Raw genomic sequence first — 23251 nt, 5'->3', positions numbered from 1 at the left:
AGTCTTGGATCATTTGCAACAGCTGGGTCTTCTGTTCAGAAGCAATGGCCTCATTTAATGGTAAAAGTTCAGACTCTAGGCTATCAGCTACATTGAGACCTAGTTCTGGGCTCGCTGGCCAGGAATCTATCAGGAGGGTTTCCCATGTTTCCCACGGCTTGAAAATGATAGACTTTTGTCTCCCTCCTCTTGCTGGATCAACCAGATCCATTTGTCTCAGCACCTCAAACAGACCCTGCCAGCGAGCCATTAATTTTGACTCAGATGATGGTAATAGGAGCAACACCCTGTCTCCAGGGCGGAAGGTTCATGCCTCTTGGTTATATCCCTGTTCTTGCCTCCATTGAGCCCAAACAAGGTTCTCCTTTGTGAAAGTGCTCAACTTTAGATGTTCACATAGTCGGATGATGTACTGGGTCCCCCCAAGTGTGTTTAAATCTTGCTCCTCCCAACTCTCACAATGCATCCAAGATTTCCCAGGGCTGGCATCCATAGAGCATTTTGAAGGGCAAAAAACCCACAGAAGTTTGGAGTACCTCTTGCACAGCAAATAGAAATGGTGGTCTCAGTGCCTAGACTCAGTCCCAACAAAACTGCTTCAATAATCTCAACATCTTGTTAACCCTTTCCACCAGGCCATCTGTTTGCAGATCACACACTGATGTCCTCACGGCCTTTATTTTAAGAAGAGAACATAGTTTATGCACCACCTGCAAGGTGAAGTTGGAGACCTGAACAGTCAATATTTCCTGCAGGAAACCTACCTCAGCAAAGAGAGTCTCATAAGTTTGGAAGCAATTGCTGTCACCATAGCCAAGCGCAAGGATATCGCTTTGGGGTAGGGAGTGACATAGTCCACCACTACATGTATATACTGGTTTCCCCAGCAGATCTTCTCTAAAAGGCTCTACACTATGTCCATCCCTATTCTTTCAAATAGGGTTTCCACTTAGGGCATTGGGACCAAAGAGCCTCAGGACATTCTTAGCTGCCATCTCTTGACACTCAGGACAGAAAGAGCAATACTCCCTTACCTCATGGTGCACCCCACACCCAGAAAAAGTGAGTCAGTACCCAACTCCAGGATCTTCTCATTCCCTATATGCCCTATGCAGGGAATATTGTGTGCCAGCTGAATTACAGCCCTTTGGTACTTACAGGGTACCAGTAAATGAGTTCTTATTGCCCGCAACTGTGGGTGTCTTTTCACGTGATACAGACACTCTTTCTCCAGCACAAAGTGGGCGTAGTGTCCCAGGTGCTAGGGGTCTGCTGCCTCCCCAAACATGGAAACCACCTGTTCACAGACACTGCTCAGGATTGAATTGTCATGCTGCTCTTGGACAAAGCTTCCCCCTTGTAGTAAGGTCTCAAGGTCCAAAGCCAGTGCCTGCCATCCCTCCATCTCTCTGGCCATCCCTGGTCACAGGGGACATCCCAGAGGGGGTCTTCAAAGTTACCCAAACTCACTAGGTCCATGGGGTCTGCAGGCCAGGGCCTGCTCTGGGGTTCAGATCATTAATGATTTGCCAAAAGGCTGGCCAGTCTGAGCCTATAATCACTGGGCATGCTAATTTCTCTGCTAGCACAATTTTAATTGAGTCAGAGTGGGCCCCAACTGTTAGTTCCAGTCACTGACTGGGCATGGGCTTTACATCTCCATGTATACACTCTAGGCAAATAGTCCTCTCTGAGTTGATTTTCTTTCCTGCTAGGGCAGGTTGTATCACTGTCTGGCAATACCTCAAGACCCAGTACCTCCTCCCCTTGAACCTATTCTGGGATCATCTGGGGGTGGCGGGTGTGAGTCCTACTATGTGCCATCTTCTGCCGTCCAACCCTCTGCGTAGTCACACTCCATCAATGGGAACTCTTTCCTCATATGCCCCTGTTGCCAACAGTAATAGCAGATCACTGAGCTTATCCCTGAGGGCTCTGGCATGGGACATGTTCAGACTACGAGGGAAACCTTTGGGCTCAAAGGCTACACTTCAGTCATGTGTGTCCCCGAGTGGTTGGTTATCTGGGCAACACCTCATCCAAACTTGGCCCTGTGTCTTGCCACAGTCTTCCTCTCTATACACAGGTAGCTCAGTTCGCTGTGGTGGGGTTTGTACACATTTCCCATTGTGCTTGGGTTTCGGCATCTGCATGTGGGGGTCTGATGTCATCAATGGCCCTCACTGGTGAATGGACTGAGGCCACGTGTCCCATCTCCAGAAACCCTTCAGCTGTGAGAAAATTTTCCATCAGCTGCACTACCTCCAACAACAACTCAGGGTGATGCCAGAGAACCCACTCCAGGTCCCTCACTATAAGTATGGATACGAACTGCTCTGTGAGGACCTACTCTGCAACTTGATCCCTGCAGCGCTTCAGGGGAGAAAGCCACCACCAGCAATGCTCTTTTAATCATTGCACCATTTCCTGGGGGTGAGCCTCCTCGGGGGAGGCATCCATCCTAAAACGCTGCTGCTGTGTTTATTTGCTAGTATCCAGATAATCTAAAATAGTGGTCTTCACCCAACAGAAGTCTCCAGCCTGTCCTGGGTCAAGGTTACGGTACGCCAGCTTTGCCTCTCACATCATGTAGAGGGCTAAAACTAATGCCCAGTGCTCTGGAGGCCATTGAGACACCAGTGCCACCCTCTGAAAGGTGAGAAGGAATGTCACTGGATTGTCTTGGAGCCCATGTTAGTTAACTTTACTGACATGGGTGGCAGAGCTCCCTCTGGCCTACTGGGTCTCTCTGTGCAGAGGGCAGGTTTTTACTTCTGGGAAAAAGTCTCAAGTTCTTGCTGGTGGGTCACAACCTCCTTTAGCAACTGCTGCTGCTGCGCTGACTGGACCTGCTGCTGGGCAGTCCACCACCACTGGAACAGCTGTTTCTGGCTGGCCTGCAACTGTTGCCATTCTGCCATCCACTTATACCCGTGCTAACGGTGCACCTCGACTGATCCCCCTCTCCAAGGGCTGATGTGGAACCTGTTTCTGTCTCAAGGCCTTGTATCATGCATAGGGCATCATGCCTGCATTCTCCACCACTTGCAGTGAGCCAGCTCTCAGCCTGAGCTTGGAAGTCATCTCTAGGTCTCTTGCCTCTGGGTGCCCACCAGAACCCACACTCCTGGGTAAGCTCATTGTTCCCTGCAAGAGTTGGGCTCATTACCAGGGTCTTTTTAGAGGCTAACTATCTCCAGTCCTTGTTACTGCTCCTCAGGTCCAGCTACAGGGCACAGACAGAGAGCAGACATCCATAGCCCCTCTCAGGGCTGCAATGTCTGTCTGATGCAAAAGGCAGGGGGTAGGGGAGAAGGGAAGGGAAGGGAGGGAAGGTGGGTTATTGCCTCGGGCTGGGCTCCCCTAGCTACTGAGCTCCTTAGCAATCTCTAGCAGCCTCTCTTCTTGGGCAAAGGTCCCCCCCTTGCTCTGTGGCCGGCTTCACCTTTAAAGTTCCCCTTCTCCAGGCAGAGCATGCTCTGCAGGTGTGCCTGACTGGCACTGCCTGAATGCAGGGATGCTGGTTAGGTTTATTGTCAGTGGGATGGAGGCATCTCCCATCATACTGCTATTGTTGTGCACTATTCCAGTCAAACCATTTCCGGCCCCCACACCTCACTGAGATAGGCAGAAAAATACTGGAGGGAAAAAGGAAGCCTAAAAAGAACAGAAGGTAACTATTCTAGAGAGCAACAACCACCAGATCAGAGTCTGAAGGGTTTATTTTGGGAACTCCGAAGTAAGAGATAATGTGACTGTTAATGGACAGAAATTAAAAATGGTCAAAGATATTGGATGAGAGAGAAAGTATGTCAATGTTGACCTTGTCTGAAACGGTTTTCACATAAAACAACTAGTGTAGATATCAGTCAGGCATGACTTTTTTTTTTTTGCATATGCACTGACAATACTCATACACTGCAACAGGAGTCCTACGCAGAAACTGGTTCCATCCATAAATGTTTCTGACGTTATAGTTTTAAAAACATTCAACTTCACACAGATATCAGATATCTTCAGCCCTCCTTCTGTCTGTCACTGGGTGCTCACTAGGAAGTGCCAGGCAACATCACTTTAAAATGAGCACTTGAGAGGAGATCAGTGATGGCATGGTGGGAAGGGGATAAGACAAACGCACGCAGGAGGCCAGAGAATTTGGCCAGCAGCATCCAAGGCAGCCCGAGAAGCTCCATAGCAGGGATGGTGAAAAAGGTGAAAGGAGGAGGAATTAAGAACTACCAGGGTGGAGAGGACATCACATGTTCTAAAAGGACAGAGATAGCTACAACAGCTGCTCTCCATTAGATGGAGACCAAACAAACTGAGAAGCTGAAATTCACTTCTCACTAGCACAGGGTCACTAGGAGTACTTTGATCCCAAAATCTCCAGGCCAATTTCCTTTATGGAATAGATGTGGGTGGACCAAACCCAGCAATAAAACTGCCACATGTTGTTAACCTCTCTTTGTGGAGTCTTAACCCAAACTGCCTCAAACCAGGCAATTTGCAGACAGTCCTTTTGAAAACCAATGCCCCCTCTCGCCCTCTGAAAGATGCCCCAAAAGCCACACCTGACTTACCTCAACAATAACTTAATATCATCATTTAGAAATCTCCCGGGTGCAACTAAGCAGAAACAAAGCAAAATATGGATTTAGCATTCCATTGAGGGCAGGGGGGTGGCAGTACTCCATGGCCCTAAGAGGACATGGACAGCTGGTTTAGGAGCATGGTTCCATGTTGCTGTCACCAGTAGACACTAAAAGAAGCAGACACTGTTCCTTCTTGGAACACCACCAAAAAGCAATGCTGGGCATGTTGTCTCTACATTGGCAGCCTCCAGCACACCATGACACCACATGCAGCCGTCATTGAGTCACAGGTTCGGTGCTCTGGAACTGCTCTGAATGAAGTCAGACAGGACTCTAGTGCAGGGTCTCCCCCCTCAGGGTACATTTTCACCGGGACAAGCCCTTCGGCTTCAGTGCCTCCTGGGTCTGATCTCAGAGCATTCAGCACCCCTGTTCACACTGTGAGTAACCCACAATGAGTCCACTTGGATGGGACACCTGGGGAAGCCTCACACGCCCACCCAAAAGGGCCATGCACCCCACCTACACAGTCAGCAGTATCTCACAGCCAGGGAGATAAAACAGAAGGGCTTATTAGTTATTGGGAACACAGATCTTGTTAGCACAGAAATTAAGAATATTCAGCAGAGTCTATCTTGGGGGGATCCAGAGCCCAGAGCCCTGGGCTTCATCCCCCGCCGCCCCGAGTCCCAAAACAGGAGACTGACCAGCTTCCAGCAGCCCAGCCTCAGTCACTCCCAGCTGCCCTCCTCCTTCCTTTGTCTCTTTTCCAGGAAAACACGTCACCAAGCCTCCGCCTCTTACTCTGTTCTCCAACACCTCCGGCTGATGCTTGCAGAGGATGGCTCCAGGCCATCAGTTGCCAGGCAACCAGATGGCAGTCACATCTTCCCTGTAGGGCCTCTGCAACAATTGCACACACTTGTCCCACCACTTAGACACTTGAATAACACACTGGGGAAACTGAGGCATGCACACACCCACTTCATCAAAGCATCTTATAGGAGCAAAGTTTTTGTTTGTGTGTTTTGTTTGCTCCATTTATATTAAAAAGGCTACAAAATATTTTGGTTTTTCTCTGTTCATTCTTCTGTGCAGTACTTATTGTCAGTCATTTTATTTTATATCTGAATCTTGCAGATAGTTGCTGTATGATGATCTTTGTAGGAATTACGGGCATTTCCATAAAACTTTATTATGCAAGGAAAATAATTAAATACTTTGATTTAGAATCAGGTTGAGAGAATTCAACTGATGTACTGAGAGAAAGGCAGCCTTTTTAAAGCAAAACTGGACTTTGCCATCTGGATAGAAGTAATAATTTTAGATTGGGATCATTTTTTACAATTATGAAACAGTAGCTCCCCAATTCTGGTCTCAGAACCACCCCGGGTCTGAAGAGACCTGACCAGTCACATGTGCTGGCTTTTCTCATTTCCAGCTGCTACATCACAATAAGACAGTTAAGCATGCATTAAATACTGACCTAAGATTACTTTTCCCCTTTAGTAATTGTTCTACCTGACACAGGGATGTTATGCAATTACAAATAGGAGGAAAGGAGTCCTTGAGACATCTTCTGTAGTAAAAGGCGGTCCATGTAATGAAAAAGATTTAAGACCCCTGTCTATAAGGTAATGAGTATGTGTTGTCTGAAGGATCATATGCACTTCAAGCAAACATATGAACTGGTGTAGATAGGCAACAACCACCATGGGATATGGTTCTGATGATTTACATTCAGATAATTATACATAACATGATCCCTTAGAAAGGGTTTGCTTTGCTAAAGAAACAGGTAGTTCTTTGAACTAGTGTGCTAGTTCAAACATGTACAGTACTTTAATGTACTACTTTTTCAAGTCTGGTCACCTGGACTCAAAAATTCTACCATATGAGAGAAGTAAAAGTGAGCGCAGTGAGCTAGTTGCTACTGGACAGTTTTCCACATTACAAATCCACCTCACAGTTTGACACACTTAACACATTCCCCTCACAGAGGATACCTAGGATTGAATTAGCAGGAAGAGGCAGGTCAGGAATGTGGTGCACTGATGTTGTTTGCAGAAGCTTGTTCATCACTTGCCTGCATTAGACCTGGTTCTACATAGTCCTATTAATCCCTCACACCGAGGCTTGGAATCTCCCATGGTCCTAGTTCTCTGAGTTAGAATACTTGAGAATGGTGGCAGTGACTCCACACAGAGAGATGAAGGATTTTTTTTTGTTAAAAGCCTCTTTTAAAGACAAGAAAGTCTATTAGAACATTAGGCTTTCAAATATCTATCATTCAAATGTACAATTGAAAAACAGCATTACAATGGAGAGAATATTAATTTTTAAATATTTTAATGTACCCAGATACAAAGTTTAAAATAAAATATGTACAATGTATTGAACTTGTCAACTAAGCAGAAGTTAGTCACCTTGTACAGTAACGACAGTTCTTCGAGAGGTGTCCCCCTAAGGGTGCTCCACTGTAGGTGTGTCTGCATCCCTGCGCTGCTGATTGAAGAACTTTGGTAGCAGTCCATCACGCCCTCACAAGCGCAGCTCCTCACCTGCCACAAGGTCAGCCAGCATACGCGGGTGACCCTCAGTTCCTTTTCTACTGCAGAGTCAATGACAAGAACTCCAAAGTAGAGGGGAGGAGGGTGGGCTGTGGAGCACTCATAGGGACACACATCTCAAAGAACCATCATTACTGCATAAGGTAACTATTACTACTTCTTCGAGTAGTGTCCTTGTGGGTGCTCCACTGTAGGTGACTCCTGAGCAGTGCCCACCACTGGAGGCTGGGACTTTGAAGTTGAGTCTGATATGGATGATAGCACAAAATTTGGCATCTGCAGCTGAATCCCCCAGGATGGCATAGTATTCTGCAAAGGTAAGCGCAGATGCCCAGGTAGCTGTTCTGCAGATTTCTGAAATAGGAATACCCATGGAGAACGCGACAGATGAGGAGATCGACCTCATAGAATGCAACCATATTTAAGATGTGGGTGTTACATTATGCAATTGGTAACAGAGTTTAATACAGCCAGAGACTCAGTTGGAGAGTCTCTGAGCTAAAATCGCTGTACCTTTTGATCTACCCGCAATGGAGAGGAAGAGTCTTGGAAATTTTTTGAAGATTCTTATCCCGTCCAAACAGAAGGCCAAGGTTCTCCTCACGTCAAGTGTATTCCCTATTATCCTGATGAGGTTTGGGATAAAAGGCTGGAAGCCAAATAAGCTGATTTATGTAGAATGCAGAAGACATCTTGGGAGTGAACTTTGGATGTGGTCTCAGCATGACCTTGTCAGGGAATAACACAGTGAAAGGGGGAGGAGCCATCAGAGCCGCTATTTCCCCTACCCTTCTTGCAGAGGTAATGGCAATCAGGAACACCATCTTCATGGAAAGGCAAGTTAATGAACAAGTGGCCATAGGTTCAAATTGCAGTCTAGTCAACCCTTTTAGCACTTGGTTGAGATCCCATTGAGGAGTGGGAAGTCTGGGTGGTGGAAAGAGGTTCGTTATGCCTGTGAGAAACCTCTTTGTAGTCAGATGGGAAAAGACTGAGTAACCTACCTGTTGATGGAAGGTTGCAACTGCTGCTAAATGAACCTCTAGCGCACTAACAGAGAGACCCAATTTCTTGAGAGCCAGTAGGTAGTCCAGGACTACCGGTAGGGTGGCTGTATTAGGGGTGACATCTTTAGGCTGGCACCAGATCTGGAATCTCTTCCATTTTTGCAGACAGGTATGATGAGTAGTTCCTTCTCTATTGTGTAACAGCACCTCCTGTACCTCCTCAGAGCAAGATGTCCCTGTGTGCTAGAAGCATGAAGGAGCCATGCTTTGAGTAGCAAACTCTGTAAGTTGGGATGGAGAGTGCATCTCTCGTTGTGCGACAGGAGGTGAGGTGTGATGGAGAGTCATCAGTAGACATAATGCCACCTGTGACAGTAAGGGTACCACATCTGCCTGGACCATATGGGATCATGCTTTTCCTCTTGTCCTCTAGCCCAGGAGTCGTCCGGGTGGGGAGGAGGAGAGGTTTGGGGCATCGACCAGCCTGGGGCTCCTCTGGGTTGGGGGCTGGGAGGGGTCAGGACTTTCGCTGTTTCGGGGCTCCTCTAGCCGAGAGGGGAGGCGCTCTGGGCTATTCCGGGCAGGGGGTGCAGTGTGTGGGGTGGGGGTTCTCGATGTTACCAGGGTTGGCGGGAGGCAAACTTCTTTGTTGTCGGTTTTTGTTTTAAGGCATGGCCAAATAATACGTAAAAGTAGTAACAAAGAAAAAAGCTTCAAGGGAAGCTAAATTTAGTAAATCTAGAGGGAGGTAACGATCCACGAATGGACAGCTCTAGCTCCTTCTCTAGCCAGGGGTGGTTGAGAAGGAACTGACGAGGTTCACCTGCTAACGGTGGCTAACCTCGTGGCAGGTGAGGAGCAGCGCATGCACGGGTTGGACAGACTGCTACCAACGTTCTCCAACCAGTAGCGCTGGGACACAGACACGCCTACAGTGGAGTAACCATAGGGACACTACTCAAAGAACATATGTTTCTCAACAGTAATATACTAAAGGAAGAAAATGGAGCTGATTTCACCCTGTCCTCAATTTAATTCACTCTGGGAGCATAAAGGAGAGGTAAACAGCCCATGTCAGAGGGTAGCCTAGGCAGCATGGAGTTGTCACAATCACCCTGTACTACTCCAGAAGTATGGGATGTGCAAAGAGTAGGGAGTTGGAGAGGTGGTGCAGCCAGAGTATAGTCCATTCTAGCTATCCTGGGCTGCCAGGAGGCCACCGCAGCCAGGACTCAAAATCAGAGCAGCCGCGAATTTCCTCTAAAGTACAACAATGGCCGGCCAAGCCCTGGACAGCACATATATAAAGGGAGCATAAAGGTGGTTTAAAGCCCTCATTTCTTTCCTATGCACAGCACTATGCACAGTCAAGAATCAAGTCCACTGTTCCTTTTTTACAATAATACTAAGCCAATATAAACTGTACCTTTTGAACTAACACACATTTTAAAAAGTTTTAATGTATACAGACCCAGGTAGAAAATGTGGGATTTACTTTGAACATCACATTCCTCGGTGCACCATTATAAGATATATGCACATGGATGGCAAGCAGCTATTTCACAACAGCACGCACTATTCCTTTCTTATAAATTGGTTTGTGCAAAATCTTTCTGAAAATGGGATGTAGTTAATACATTATGGGATTCAATTTCAACTGGTTCGAACAGTTTTAGGAACTATTCAGGTCTTTTTAAGCAAAGTTTTCATTTTCAAGATGTATTCCCCAAAATATTCCATAGTCAACCTGAGCCAGTACTGCTCTGGAGTTATGCCTGCGGTGTTATAGCTTACTACAAGAGATAGTATCTGGGTCTCGACTAAGAAAGCAGCCTACACGAGGGGAAAAAAACCCCAAACAGCTATATGTTTAAGAACACATCTATTTTCCCACCTATATTCCAATTGGAATCGGGCTGAATGCTAAAAAATTTCCGTTTTGTTTCTACATAAGCATTGCTAAACAATCTTTTATACTAATTGATTTAATGCTGCTATTGAATTTAGCTTGTAACTTTTCAGTAAGACTATCTTGACAAAGTTATGTATGTGAATAATACATTCTAGGTTCTTGCAATGATCAGATTCTCCACTGCCTTGAGCCTTAGTTAGTCATTTATACCTGTGCCAAGTGGGTGTAAAATGGTATTATAGGTGTGAGTGCAGAATTCTGATTTGGTAATATTTTTATACCTACATTGTAAAGATGTAAGTGACTGCACAAAACACAAGGAAGAGGAGAGTCAAGCCCAGCATCTGAAATACCAGTACAGTCTCCATAGACCAAAATAATCACCACTAGGTGTCACCCTTTGATACTGTATAAAACACTATACATACAAACAACTGTTTCACTTTAAAATCATATGGGAGCAATTTTACTACTACACTGACTGCAATGTAGTATTTTATTCAGCATCTCTTCACTTTATTCCTAGTTTTGATTTTTAAAAAGTATCTCGGGTAAATGAATTAAGGGATTTGCTTCTACATCAGCTAAAAGGAATTCCTGTAATCACAATTTTACAGAGAATGTCAGAGTATATGACCCTTGCAACATGAACATATGTTGCAATATGCTAGAGGTATTGATGTATCATTCTTAGGTTATGTAAAAACAATTTTACAAATACTTTTACAAAAAGGAGTCTTAAGGAAGAAGTGTAACTAGCAACAAAATTATGCATTTTTGAAGATGGGTAAGTAAATTATATTCTCGAATAATCTGAATTCCTCACACCCCCACAAAAGACAATTAAAATCTTTATTTGCAAAGAAGAAGGGTGCAACCATGCCCAGCCTTGCACAGATTCAGAGGGAGTCTGCCCACGAGTGACTGATCTGAAGAGAGAAGGAGCTATGCATCCAAAAAGTGATAGAGATCACATGCTCACTGGGGCAAAATGGTTGGCAGTTCACATCTGCACCACTCCCTACTGTGGACCGTACCTTAACACTACAATGAACCATTAGTCTCAAATCTGGTTTCAGAAGCAATTCTAAACAATTTGACTTCAAAACAATAGTTTTGCAGATTAATCATCAAAATACAATGGTGCCATTTTATCTAAGGCTACACAGAGGTTTGTGAATGGTCAGTATTTGCAGTTGTTACTTTTCATCATTTTTCTTTTTATCATTGTACCACAACATGTATTTTTATTCTAAATAAACCTTACCAACTGTGCAGCTGTCTTCAAGTACTACATCCACATTTCTGTCTCTGTATTCAACCCTGAAGTCAAGCATCCGCGGTTGTCTTTCCACTATTTGTCGGGATGGCACTACATGTCGAAACGCTGAGGATGAGGAAGGAGTTGACGAAGATGCTGTAGGATGACTTGTGGGACCATAGGCTGGTCCTTGCAAAGTCTCTCCACCATATTCACTGAAAGATATATAGTTTAGAGAATTTAAATAGAACAGAATGAGAACTGAACTGTTTGAAGAAACAGGAGCCAAGTAAGGTGAGCAGTATATTCCCTTACTGTCATCCACAACTTACACTTGTGACAGCTACATTGTATCATGTATCTGACATACAATCATTTCTTACATTGTTAGTAAAACAGCCTGTATCTACAACATTTTTCTTAAATATTAGCAACTGAAAAGCTCAAGAGAGACTGTTTAAAAGCTGGTCCTGCAGTATTTTAACAATCTTTTGGGCCTCAAGTTTAATATATGTATTACAAATCACAGAATGACTTGTAGAGTAAGGTACACAATATTGCAACCCCATGGAAGTACTACATATCCATACCAGAATCCCAAGGATATCCGATGCTTAAAGTTCTACACAGCAGCCATCATTCTACTACTACATCATCAGGCTAGTGTCATTCCAAGAGTGTCTGGGAGAAAGTGCAGCAGAGATGTATCCCATAATCTTAGAGAGACAAACCTATTTTCAAATTAATCAGACAGGTTAAAGAGGAAAATAAATAATTATAATCTCCCTTAACTGCCTGAAGCAAAAATAGACATCAGTGTATTAGTTTAAGAGTAAAATCTAGAAATATATGTTAATTACAGAACGTTGAATTCCAGTTCTCCTTGAGCCTCATCTCCCTCCACACTACTCCTGTGCACTTCTATATGGGCCACGGGATAGTAAAGTGAGAAGTGAATGTAGCTTTGCACAGGTTACTTTGGAGAACTTAAGCTACAGGCTCTTCATTTAGCCTCTCTCCAAAGAGCATGGTGCTGGAGATTGGTGTTTCTTAATATGCATTGTAAGCAGGGTGACAAAACTATTCAGGCCAAAGAGAATGTGGAACCACTTTGACAAAATTAGCATTTTACCTACTAAAATGAACATTCCACCAAAGAGACAAGGAGTACTTGCGGCACCTTAGAGACTAACCAATTTATTTGAGCATAAGCTTTCGTGAGCTACAACTACATCCGATGAAGTGAGCTGTAGCTCACGAAAGCTTATGCTCAAATAAATTGGTTAGTCTCTAAGGTGCCACAAGTACTCCTTTTCTTTTTGCGAATACAGACTAACACGGCTGTTACTCTGAAACCTGTCATTCCACCAAAGGAATCCAGGAAATAATGTTTGTAGAGTATGGCTGGAGTTCTGCTTTGCAGATGTCCTCGAGTGGAAGACAGTGACTACAGACATACAGTGAAATCTGTATGGGAAACTATCCTTATTAGGCAGCTCCAGATGTCCTGATGGTAGGTGCACGCTAACAGAGTGTGCTTCAAGAATGGAATCTGAATGAATAATACTTTAATTTTTTAAATAGGGCTGCTGAAATTTGGGATCATGCCAATTTCCCCCCCCCCCTTTTTTTTTTTTTGTTAAAGGGAGCTTATTTAGAAAGCCATATTCCACTTTCTTAAAAAAAGAAAGTCAAGAAGCATCTTGATGCAAAAGCCTTATAAAAAAACCTGTTAAACTTCCCTCCCCCTCCCCCCGCCCTTAGTGAGGACATGAACTCAGTGAGCATAGCCAGTTGTTACACACACATGCTATATGATTAACAAACACTGTCTACATTCCCAACTGTCTGCTGGTGCAATTCCTATCATTTTACCTCCCACGTTCTGAAAAGAAAAAATTAAGTGTTATGCTTTTCTGGGAGTACAAAGGTCTCTTTTCCTTCTCTCTAATCAGCAGACACACAAAGAGGAATTCTCAGCTATGTGAAACCTACAGGGATTTCAGAGTTCTAAAGTACACAAGGAATCTGTTTTGGTTTGTGCAGCTTTTAATTATAATACTAAGTACCACTAGGAATTTGTTATGCAGAGTTAAACAATGACCATATATTGATCCAGTTGTTTCTTTTTAAAAAGGGGGACAAAATACTGAATGTTAAAATTTAAAAAAGTGATACAATAGTTTCTGTGACAATAATTTTGTTAGTAATCCTAAATAGCAATCTCAGGACATACTTCTTTAAATCACAACTGAATTACATTTAGTGACTGAGAGGATATTTGTTCTCTGAAAATATTACTTGCATCCAGTTCACCCCTATTAAATAACATTAACTGCATTAAAAAAAACAACACACACAGCCCATAAACACACTTAGCTACCAGCAGTTGGACACTCACATAATGATTCAATTCAGCAATACCTTTGATTTACGAGATCATGGCTGAGATTTTCAAAAGAGCATAAGGGAGTCAGGTGTCCAACTTCCTTTGAAAACCAATGGAAATTGGGTGCCTAACTCCCTTAGGCCTATGAAATTCCACCTTACATCATCGGGGGGGAACCCAAAACAGCTTGACACACATTCAACTGCTTAGATTTTTTAGACAGAAAGACAGAAAGAAAGGCTGAAGAAACACAGTGTTAAGCATCAGAATTGACTTTTATCAAAGCCTTCACTTATTGCTGAACCAAAAGAAAAAAAGTACTGCTAATCAGTCTGGTGAGTATTTAGATTTAAAATGCTTTGTACGCATATGTTCGGGGGTCTCTGGGCCCTACAATAATAAAACGTACATTAAATAAGTTAAGACCTAATAATTAAATACAGCATAGCTGCCAAAATATTGATTTACTTACATTATAGGTAGCATCTACCATAAGTTAAGAACATTTTAAAACATCATATTGAGTATTTGTCCTGAATGCTTTGTATCACAACATTCTACTGGCTCTCCCAAACAGCTGAATTCCTGTTCTGCTGTTTCCGATTGCCTCATCAGCACTTAGCAGATCATGCTTCAGTGACTCAGAATCCCAGGCATGAGCACACAAGCCAAAACTGAATTCAAAACTTTGAAAGAAAACAAGTGCATCGACTTTTTGAAGTGGGTAATCTACTTTCTTTGACACAGTATCCTTTACCTGCAACCCACTGAAAGGGCACCAGTAACTCTAAGAGAGAGAAAAATTATCACCACCTTTCATGCATGTGTGTGCATGCATCAAAAGAGAAAAAGAAAAAAAATTAGCCAAGGACATGGGGGCAATTCCCAGCTGTTAGAAAAAGTGCTTTGGGATTTTTTTGGTCCATGCAGAACAGATGGAACCTCACTTTTAGGGAATTATCTGACAGACTCAGATTTAGTCAACTGTATATCCAAAAGGGACTGATCCTATACCTACTGAAGCCAGTGGAAAGAATTCACCAATGTTGATGAGGGTTGGATCAGGTCCTTAGTCAGTCTTGGAAAGTTGAGGGGTTCAGTCAGCCCTCCCAAGAGCTGAACTCATGACTCTTGGGAGTCTAACTATTTCAAAATGACACTTACAGTATTACATCTTCCTCCTAAGGGATAGAGTTGGAGATGAAGAAAGAAGAAGTAGGGGAAGAGGAAGTAAACCTCTCCCATGACTACTATTACACGATACCTCTTTCTACACATTATTGCTCCAAGCTTCTTTACTTACCTTTGTAGAATGCCGTTTTCTTGTGGTATTACACCATTTATAGCTGCCTGTAAACAAAAAGATATACAGTAAGTCAAACAAGCAAGGCAGCAGTAAGATCAGAAAAACTTGAGATATTTCTGCAAAGCAATTCAAATGTGCTTATACAAAAATGACTCAAATTTGCTTAAACAAAATCCCCAATACTCCCTAAGCACATCGAATATTCTCCATTCAGTTCATACAGAAGCACCTGACAGTGCCACTAGAGTACATTCTTGTCATAACCCCTATTTCAAAGGAGGCAGGCCTGAAACAAGACTTTGGATCCAAACGGTATAGATATCTTTATAACAGGCCAAAATAAAACTAAAACTTTCTAAATTTAACGATTCAAAATGTCAGGGTGGTTAGATTTGGTTGATTACAAACATGTTTGAATTACAGTTTCAAAGCCAACAGAGATCTGAATGCAAGGTGTTTGTTTATGCCCATTCACATATTTCAGTAATTTTAACACAGGGCTGACACATAACATATCAAATCTTTATTTAGAAAGTAATTTTCCTCTAATATTTTTGTACAGGTTCTTAATTTGCTATATGAATTTTATGGGTAGGTACCATGATTTTAGTTTGAATTCAGTTTCAGCTTCTAGACCTGTTCCAAAAGTTAATTTATTGCATACTATCCCAACTAGGTTAGCTCAGTTTCGCTGATCATATGTGTTTATTGCAATGAACATTTTTCAGCATTGGTAGTCATGTAAAAAAACAAAACCCACCCTCAGAAAATTTAGTTTCTAACAGTAAGAATGCGTCTTCTAGGACTCTAGTTCAGGGAATGTTTGCAAAACAACATTAAGAAAGACAATACGATCTAGAGAACAAATGTGATCAAAAGGGGTGACAGTACAGAACTGAGAGCTAAGAGTTACAATAAAACCTGAGAGTTATGAACACTTCAGGAACAGACATTGTGCGTAACTCTGAAATGTTCGTCACTCTGAACAAATTGTTATGGTTGTTCTTTCAAAAGTTTACAACTGAACATTGACTTGGTACAGCTTTGAAACTTGACTATGAAGAAGAAAAATGCTGCTTTCCCTTTTTTTTTTTTTTTAGTAGTTTATGTTTAACACAGCACTGTACTGTATTTGCCTTTTTGTTTTGTTTTGTCTCTGCTGCTGCTGGATTGCGTACTTCCAGTTCCAAATAAGATGTGTGATTGACTGGTCAGTTTGTAACTCTGAGGTTCTACTGTACCAAATTCTACTCCCAGTTCTGATACTGACTCTCTTTACAACCTGGGGTAAGACACAGCCAAATTTTCAAACTAGCCACTAATTTGGATTCCCAAATTTAGACACTGTGGGCGTAATCTTCAGAATTATTGAAGATCCACAACTGCAAATGAATCAATAAATGATAGAGGTGGATGTTCAGCACCGGGGGAGGGGGGAAAATCAGGCCCCAGATACCTAAAGGACAGCACTTAACAAATGGGCCTCCTTTCAAAATCTGGCCCTTAACCTCTTTCCTTCAATTTTCCCATCTGGAAAACAGAAGTGATAATACTTACTCCTACAGTCCTTACCTACTTCCAACCCCTTCGGCTGAATTTTTGTAAATCACTTTTAAGATTATAAATTATGCAGTAACAAAGTGTTTAAGGTATCCAACACCATGATATCTGGGTGCAGTATTATTCGTTATTATATTATCATTTGTTGTCAAAGATTCTGATGTACGTGTTGTGGGGATATTCCCTGTAACAGTCCAAAAAATTCTATACCAGATGGAATGGTAGCATGTTTAAACAAGGAGAGTAACTAAAGCTCATTACACTACACTACCTGGTTGAATTATAATGGTCTTCTGACATGATTACAACATGATTCCACTCTACAGTAGTGGAGACACGTTTTCTATTATGTTCCCAAAACCTAGTATATGTAGGAAAATAATACTTAGAAAAGATTGGTATTGCAATAAGTGGATTTTGGGCACATCTGAATATAGTCTTACTTTTTCTAGGTATGTTACAAGTTGATAAAAACAAAGCATGGGACCTTATGCTTGACCAAAGCTTTTGCAGTAATTAAAAAGGGGACAACTGTATTGGAACTGGATTCCCAACATGGAAGTAACTGTAGTGTAGTGGTCCTTTAGATATAGTCTGCCACCATATGTAACTATGGGTCCTGTCTAACAAAGAAGGGCCCGTTTTCCTGAATGTTGGGCAAGCCCTCATTTCTTACCATGATATGATTCAGGGGTTGGAGGGTTATGTATTAAACAATACTTTGCATTTCGGTAGCATTTCAAAGCACTTGTCAAAGTCTAAATTAGTCCTCCAAACATACCAGTGACGTAGGTACTATCCTAATTTTTAAGATGGGAGACTAAAACAGTGAGGATAAGGAATTGTCAAGGGCCAGAGTGGAAGTCAGCATCACAGCCAGGGCCAGAATTAGAAAGCAGGAATCCCTGGTTCCCTTCCTGTGTTTGGCTATTTGTGTAAACTTGTACACACACACACACACACACACACACACACACACACACACACACACAAATTAAGACAATAGGTAGGAGTGCCAAGAAACTTCTCACATTATGTACTCTCTCATGAACACAATCAGTACTTTACAAAACAAAGTACTGCTATAGAAGTGGCTCCCTGTACTTTAAGACAAAGGTATTTCTTTTTTTAAAAAGCTGCTGAGCATGTCACTTGCCAGCAAAACTATTAGCTCACAAATATGCAATCATGGCATTGGACAAGAATTTTATAAAGTCACGCTCTGATTGACCAAGTTAGCTTTTTTGATGTTGGCCCACATATAAACAACCCCTAGAAAATATGCTGTTTGGACTCCACACTCTACAGAAACAGACAATCTGGAAGTCACAATACGTTAGATCAAGATTCTAGATGAACAGTCTTCTGGTCAGCGTGGGGGAGGTATCTGGTTTAGGACTGCTTTGCACCACAAAAGGGTGCACCTTCAGGCCATCTCAATGCAAGGATTTTTCAGACTTGACATTCCCAGTTGCTTCACTGACAGATTTTGAAATGTAGACAACACTCCGGCATTTTACTACTGAGTTGTTTTTGACCCTGCTCTGAGTAGGGGCAGAAGATATGGTAGTAAAAATGCCAGAATCTTGTCTACACTTCAGTTTAGCAGACACATTCTAAGACAGTAGAGTTAGAGTAGATCAGCATAGGAGAGTTCTCCAATTCTAATGATCTTAGGTGAGGAGGAGGAAAATGTGTCTCTTGGAAGGTCTTCGTACCAAGTGCTTCTGCACCTTATTTGTCTCCTTCAGGCTGAATTCAGAAGTTCACTTTCAGTCTCTTGTGGATTCAGTGGCACTCAATTCACTGGACTCTGGGAAGCCATTGTCCATCAAGATGGCTTTTACAAACTGGTAGCACAGCTAGCCATATATTTACCACCTCTTTTTCTGTATTAAAGAGATGCTATATGTAGTACTGTAGTTAGCTAATGAATCATACAAAAACTATGAACTAAGATTTAAATGCTAACTTGTTTTATTCCAATTTTGAATTTTAAATATATATTGTGTTATAATTACCTTACAATATCAACAAGTCATAATCCTTGCTGCTGAATTCAGCTAAGTAGCTACGATACTCTTAACATTTGTCATGCATTTTTGAAAAAAAATATACAAAGAACAATACAGTGAGTCAACTAGTTTGCCGTCATTTAAGTAGTGGTATTTTAATAACCATAAAATGCTTTGTTAACCACGTGTCTTGCACATGTGCATGAAGGGGTTGCAGCTGTTTACAGCTACTGATCATCTTAATCTAATAAACCACCAGTAAAAGGTCTCACAATGCTCTTCAGCAATAGACATTTTCTCCATTGTCACTTAATAGGACTGATATATTCTTCAGTGTGCATCTTGGTGAATCGAAACACAGCAAGTGCAGTTCTTCTCTCATAGGAACAGTCACTACTGATAATGGTAATCTGATATCCTGGAATTCTCTTTACCTTGAGAAAAAAGTTGCATTGGGAATGAAAATCTAGTACAGTAATTGAGATATTTAGAGTTCAGCACTTGCACAGTTTGTCTGGTAAAACCTAGTTTTTATAAAAATCTCAGAGGATGAAACTAGCTCAAGCTTTCCCAAATTGAAGTGCAAGAGCAAAAATTATTAGATGAGGTGGGGGCTCCAAACTATTTTGTCAAAGACTGAACAACCCTTCTAAGCCTGCTCTCATGTCCCAAACTATATGAACTAGACAACATTGAAGGGTCACAGAAATGAGAGATAATAATGGCCATACTACATAACTTCTTGGTGAGGTGGCCTGCAATCGATAACTACAATGTAGAGTAAAACTGCATAAAGAGTTTGGGCAATGGTTTGTTAAGCTAGATAGAAACTGGAAAGATATAAGAGATTAGGAGAGGGGTACACATGTGTCTCTTGGTGTTTTGAGTAGGCAACCATTTCTGAGTCCCAACCTTGAAAATGCTGATAAAGGACACATGGACAGTCTATGCTCTCATGCCTGAATGACTAACACAAAACTAAATACACACAACTGATTAATGAAAGATTTTCCTAACTAATTTTTTGAAAAAATTAGTCTCTTCTATTAGACAATTAAGTCTTCATGGTTAAGCAAACATTTAATATACTGAGAGGACTCTCTAAAATATTCGTATGTGTCCATCCAAATAAGACTGGGGATACATAATTTTAAAAAATTAAACAAAATCTGCTTCCCTTGAAACGATTTTAGTAAAGGTATAGTAAATCCATTCATCGTTATCTTTACATTAAAGTTTAACTAACCTTAAGCAGAAACATAGACACTTAGAGCAGTCAATTCATGAAGCCAACAACCGTAGCAGTATCTAACTCAGTGGTTCTCAATCCACAGCCCACGGGCCCGTTGCGGCCCAATCAGCACATAGCTGCAACTCCTGTGACATACTCAGGGTCATACAGGTTGTATATAGATAGTGTTGATAGAGCCCACATAGCACAGAGAGCTGCATATGCGGCCCACAATGGTAAAAAGGTTGAGAACCACTGATCTAACTGCTATATCCATGTACAAGCTGTATCCATTTCCATTTAATATTCTCATTCAAAATGCAATTTTAAAATTTCAGCTGCTAACTCGCTTATTAAAATAAAAAGTAATGTCTCCACAACAAATTCAAAACAGGTAACTCACCCAAAAAGAGCTACCATCTACCGTATTGGTCTTTGGAAATTATAAACAAAATTTAATTATCTTGAAACAAAATATGCAAATCAATAATATCAGTAAAACACCCAGAAATTGATATGATATAATTAGGAGCATCTGGCAATACAGGCACTGACTATACATAACACCCAAAACAGGGGGATGAAGAGGGGGAGAACATATGGCATCATAAACCACAAGTGAGCTATAAGACTATACAGTTGCATTATCAAATTTCAAGATCCACAGTAATGATACTGCTATGATTATGAACTCTCGGGCTATGAAACAACAAAATAGTTATTTAAAAACAGTATGTACGATATATTTATTTGGCCTCTCTCATGGCAGAGCTGTTTCATGGGAGAAACAACAATGCCAAAAAGCTGCCCAAACTTCCTAAATATCTGTCTAGTTTGAAACAGTGGAACACTACAAAAATATTACAATTATTCAAAATACCTAGGAACTGTTGTAAAGCATACGGTGTTCAATTTTGAGTTTTAACCTGGGAAAATACTGCCTTAACAGATTGAGACAGTTCTGAAAAATTCTGTCTGTCCCCTTACAAATACAAAATAGCATAAAAAAAAAAGAAAACAAAAAGCTGTTTATTATAAACCACAACAGATAAAAACGGACGGCTTGATTCAAAATACACAATTACAACTGGTCACCAACACACACTCAATTATTAACAATTACCACATAACATACCACATAAGGAGAAGTTTCAGAGTAGCAGCCGTGTTAGTCTGTATTCGCAAAAAGAAAAGGAGTACTTGTGGCACCTTAGAGACTAACAAATTTATTTGAGCATAAGATGAATGCATCCGATGAAGTGAGCTGTAGCTCACGAAAGCTTATGCTCAAATAAATTTGTTAGACTCTAAGGTGCCACAAGTACTCCTTTTCTTTTCACATAAGGAGAGAGATCACGGTTTTTCCCTATACTTAACATAGAAAACAACTGTGGTATCTCCAATACCACCATGTGGTAACTGTTAATTTATGACATTTAATGGAAACCACTGTAGATTTAAAAGCTATTTGGCTGCACTGATCATGCTTACATCGTTTTAAAGCTAATACAGAGGTTTTATTTTATATATCTCATTCCTATCAAGGGGCATCCACTGCACCACACGCACTTTCAAATGGAAGACTGAAAACTTCCCAATCTATAAATGGGATGCATTATTTCTAGATATCAGGACAAAGGCTTAAACTTACCTTCTTAAGAACCAAACCCAGGTCCATGCCTAAAGCCAAATTTAAGGCTTTTGCACAGGAGAATTCCTGGGATAAGGAAGCTTCTCTTCTAAGCCTTTAAATACAGTTGTCCTCCTGCCTCCCCACAGTAAGCAATGAAGTTTAGGCTGGTGCCATGCCATGGATAGAGGCCCTATACAACTCTCTACATTCAAACCTACACCCCATGCACAACAGAAAAATGCTGATCCCACTCCAATGTACCAGGAATTATGGATATGCCTTGAGAAGGCATATGGCCATCATGAATTAAGATAAACCAATCAGTGGTCCATGTAGTCCAGCATCCTATCTCTAATAGTGGCCAGTACCAGATGCCTCAGATGAAGTTGCAAGGAAATGTGATGAAATAGCCTGCCCACAGGGGAATATTCTTCCTAACTCCCATAGTGTAGTGGCTGGTTTATGCACATGAGGGTTAATAGAATTTATAATTTTGTTAATATTCTGTTACAAGTAACTGTGGCTGTTCTCATTATCCATATAAATGTCTAACCCTTTTTTTTTTCTTTTTTCTTTTTTTTAAATTCTAGTAGGATCTTTCTTCAAGAAAATGACTCATTTTTATTAGAGCTGTAGAAAAATATAAAAAAAATCAAAACCATCTAATTAAAAAAAACCAAAACTCTGAACCTATACTGTAGCTCTTCTACTCTGCCTTAATTTAAAGGAATTTTGGGTGAAAGCAAAAATATTCAGTTTTGAGAAATATATACTCCTAAGCACTGCCCTGTTTTCTTTGGCTCTCTAGCCTATTGAACAGAAGGTCAATCTTAATTTCCTTTTCTTCTACATTTCAGTGCTGCAGCTGATTGTGCAATAAAACAACACCTTCCGGAATTCTACTCACTATGTTTTTATTGTTTAATCCCCATTTCATTTATAATCCAATACTACTAAATGTATCTGATAGTTACAGAATAAAACATTTGGAAAAGGAAAATGATTATGCAAAATGCATACAAAATGCCTTGTGAAATCTCAAATAGATGAGAGAATATCACACAGAAGAATACATATCTCAGACAGATATGAAGAAAATGAGGGTTGGGGCAGGAGGGAGGGTTGTTCATGCACGGATACAACAAATTTTGTAAATCAATGATACATAAAAAAAGTTTCACATGGTCTTAAAGTTTGCTTTAATTTTTATATCTGCACAAGGAGGATTTGAGTTAACACTTTATAAACAAATTACCACAGAACCAATCAAAATAAAATATAATAGAGCAAGAAAAAATTTTAATTGTGAAAGTTGCATTTAAAAACTGTAAGTAATATGCATATGGTGTGCTTTTCTTTATTTTTTCCATAGTAACTTCTCAGTAAGTATTGATAAAAGCTCTATCAAACATTTAGCTATGCAAAGTCTCAAGTTTTATTTTATTTAGGGCTGTCGATTAATGGCAGTTAACTAACACGATTAACTCAAAAAATTAATCATGATTAATCATAGTTTTAATCACACGGTTAAACAACAGAATACCAACTGAAATTTGTAAAATATTTTTGGATGTTTTTCTACATTTTCAAATATATTGATTTTAATTACAACTCAAAATACAAAGTGTACAGTGCTCACTTTATATTACTTTTGATTACAAATATTTGCACTGTAAGTGACAAACAAAAGAAACAGTATTTTTCAATTCACCTCATACAAGTACTGTAGTGCAATCTTTATCGTGAAAGTGCAATTTACAAATGTAGATTTTTTT

The 23251-nt window shown here is 41.0% G+C and overlaps 1 protein-coding gene and 1 long non-coding RNA gene across 5 annotated transcripts in view; both read right to left on the bottom strand.

Annotated features, from left to right (window-relative positions):
* FAF1 (Fas associated factor 1) overlaps positions 1 to 23251 on the bottom strand; it is a 302183-nt gene that overhangs the window by 214459 nt on the left and 64473 nt on the right. For 3 of the 4 annotated variants that reach the window (XM_027824594.3, XM_037907794.2, XM_043552605.1), the window contains 2 exons: positions 15035 to 15081; positions 11349 to 11557 (listed from right to left, as the gene is read on the bottom strand). In XM_027824594.3, the coding sequence (XP_027680395.1) occupies positions 11349 to 11557; positions 15035 to 15081 (256 nt within the window). Of the gene's footprint in view, positions 1 to 11348; positions 11558 to 11932; positions 12074 to 15034; positions 15082 to 23251 lie in introns of those variants that run through there. The other variant, XM_037907795.2, reaches the window with a different exon arrangement.
* LOC122466787 lies at positions 6925 to 11337 on the bottom strand. The gene is made up of 2 exons (XR_006292602.1): positions 7676 to 11337; positions 6925 to 7516 (listed from the first exon to the last, which is right to left on the bottom strand). It is a non-coding gene; the product is annotated as an uncharacterized LOC122466787 (long non-coding RNA).

Source organism: Chelonia mydas, chromosome 8 (assembly GCF_015237465.2).
Source record: "Chelonia mydas isolate rCheMyd1 chromosome 8, rCheMyd1.pri.v2, whole genome shotgun sequence".
Lineage (NCBI taxonomy): Eukaryota > Metazoa > Chordata > Testudines > Cheloniidae > Chelonia > Chelonia mydas.
The sequence above is the reverse complement of the archived record's forward strand: the minus strand, read 5'-3'. Positions and strand labels throughout refer to the sequence as shown.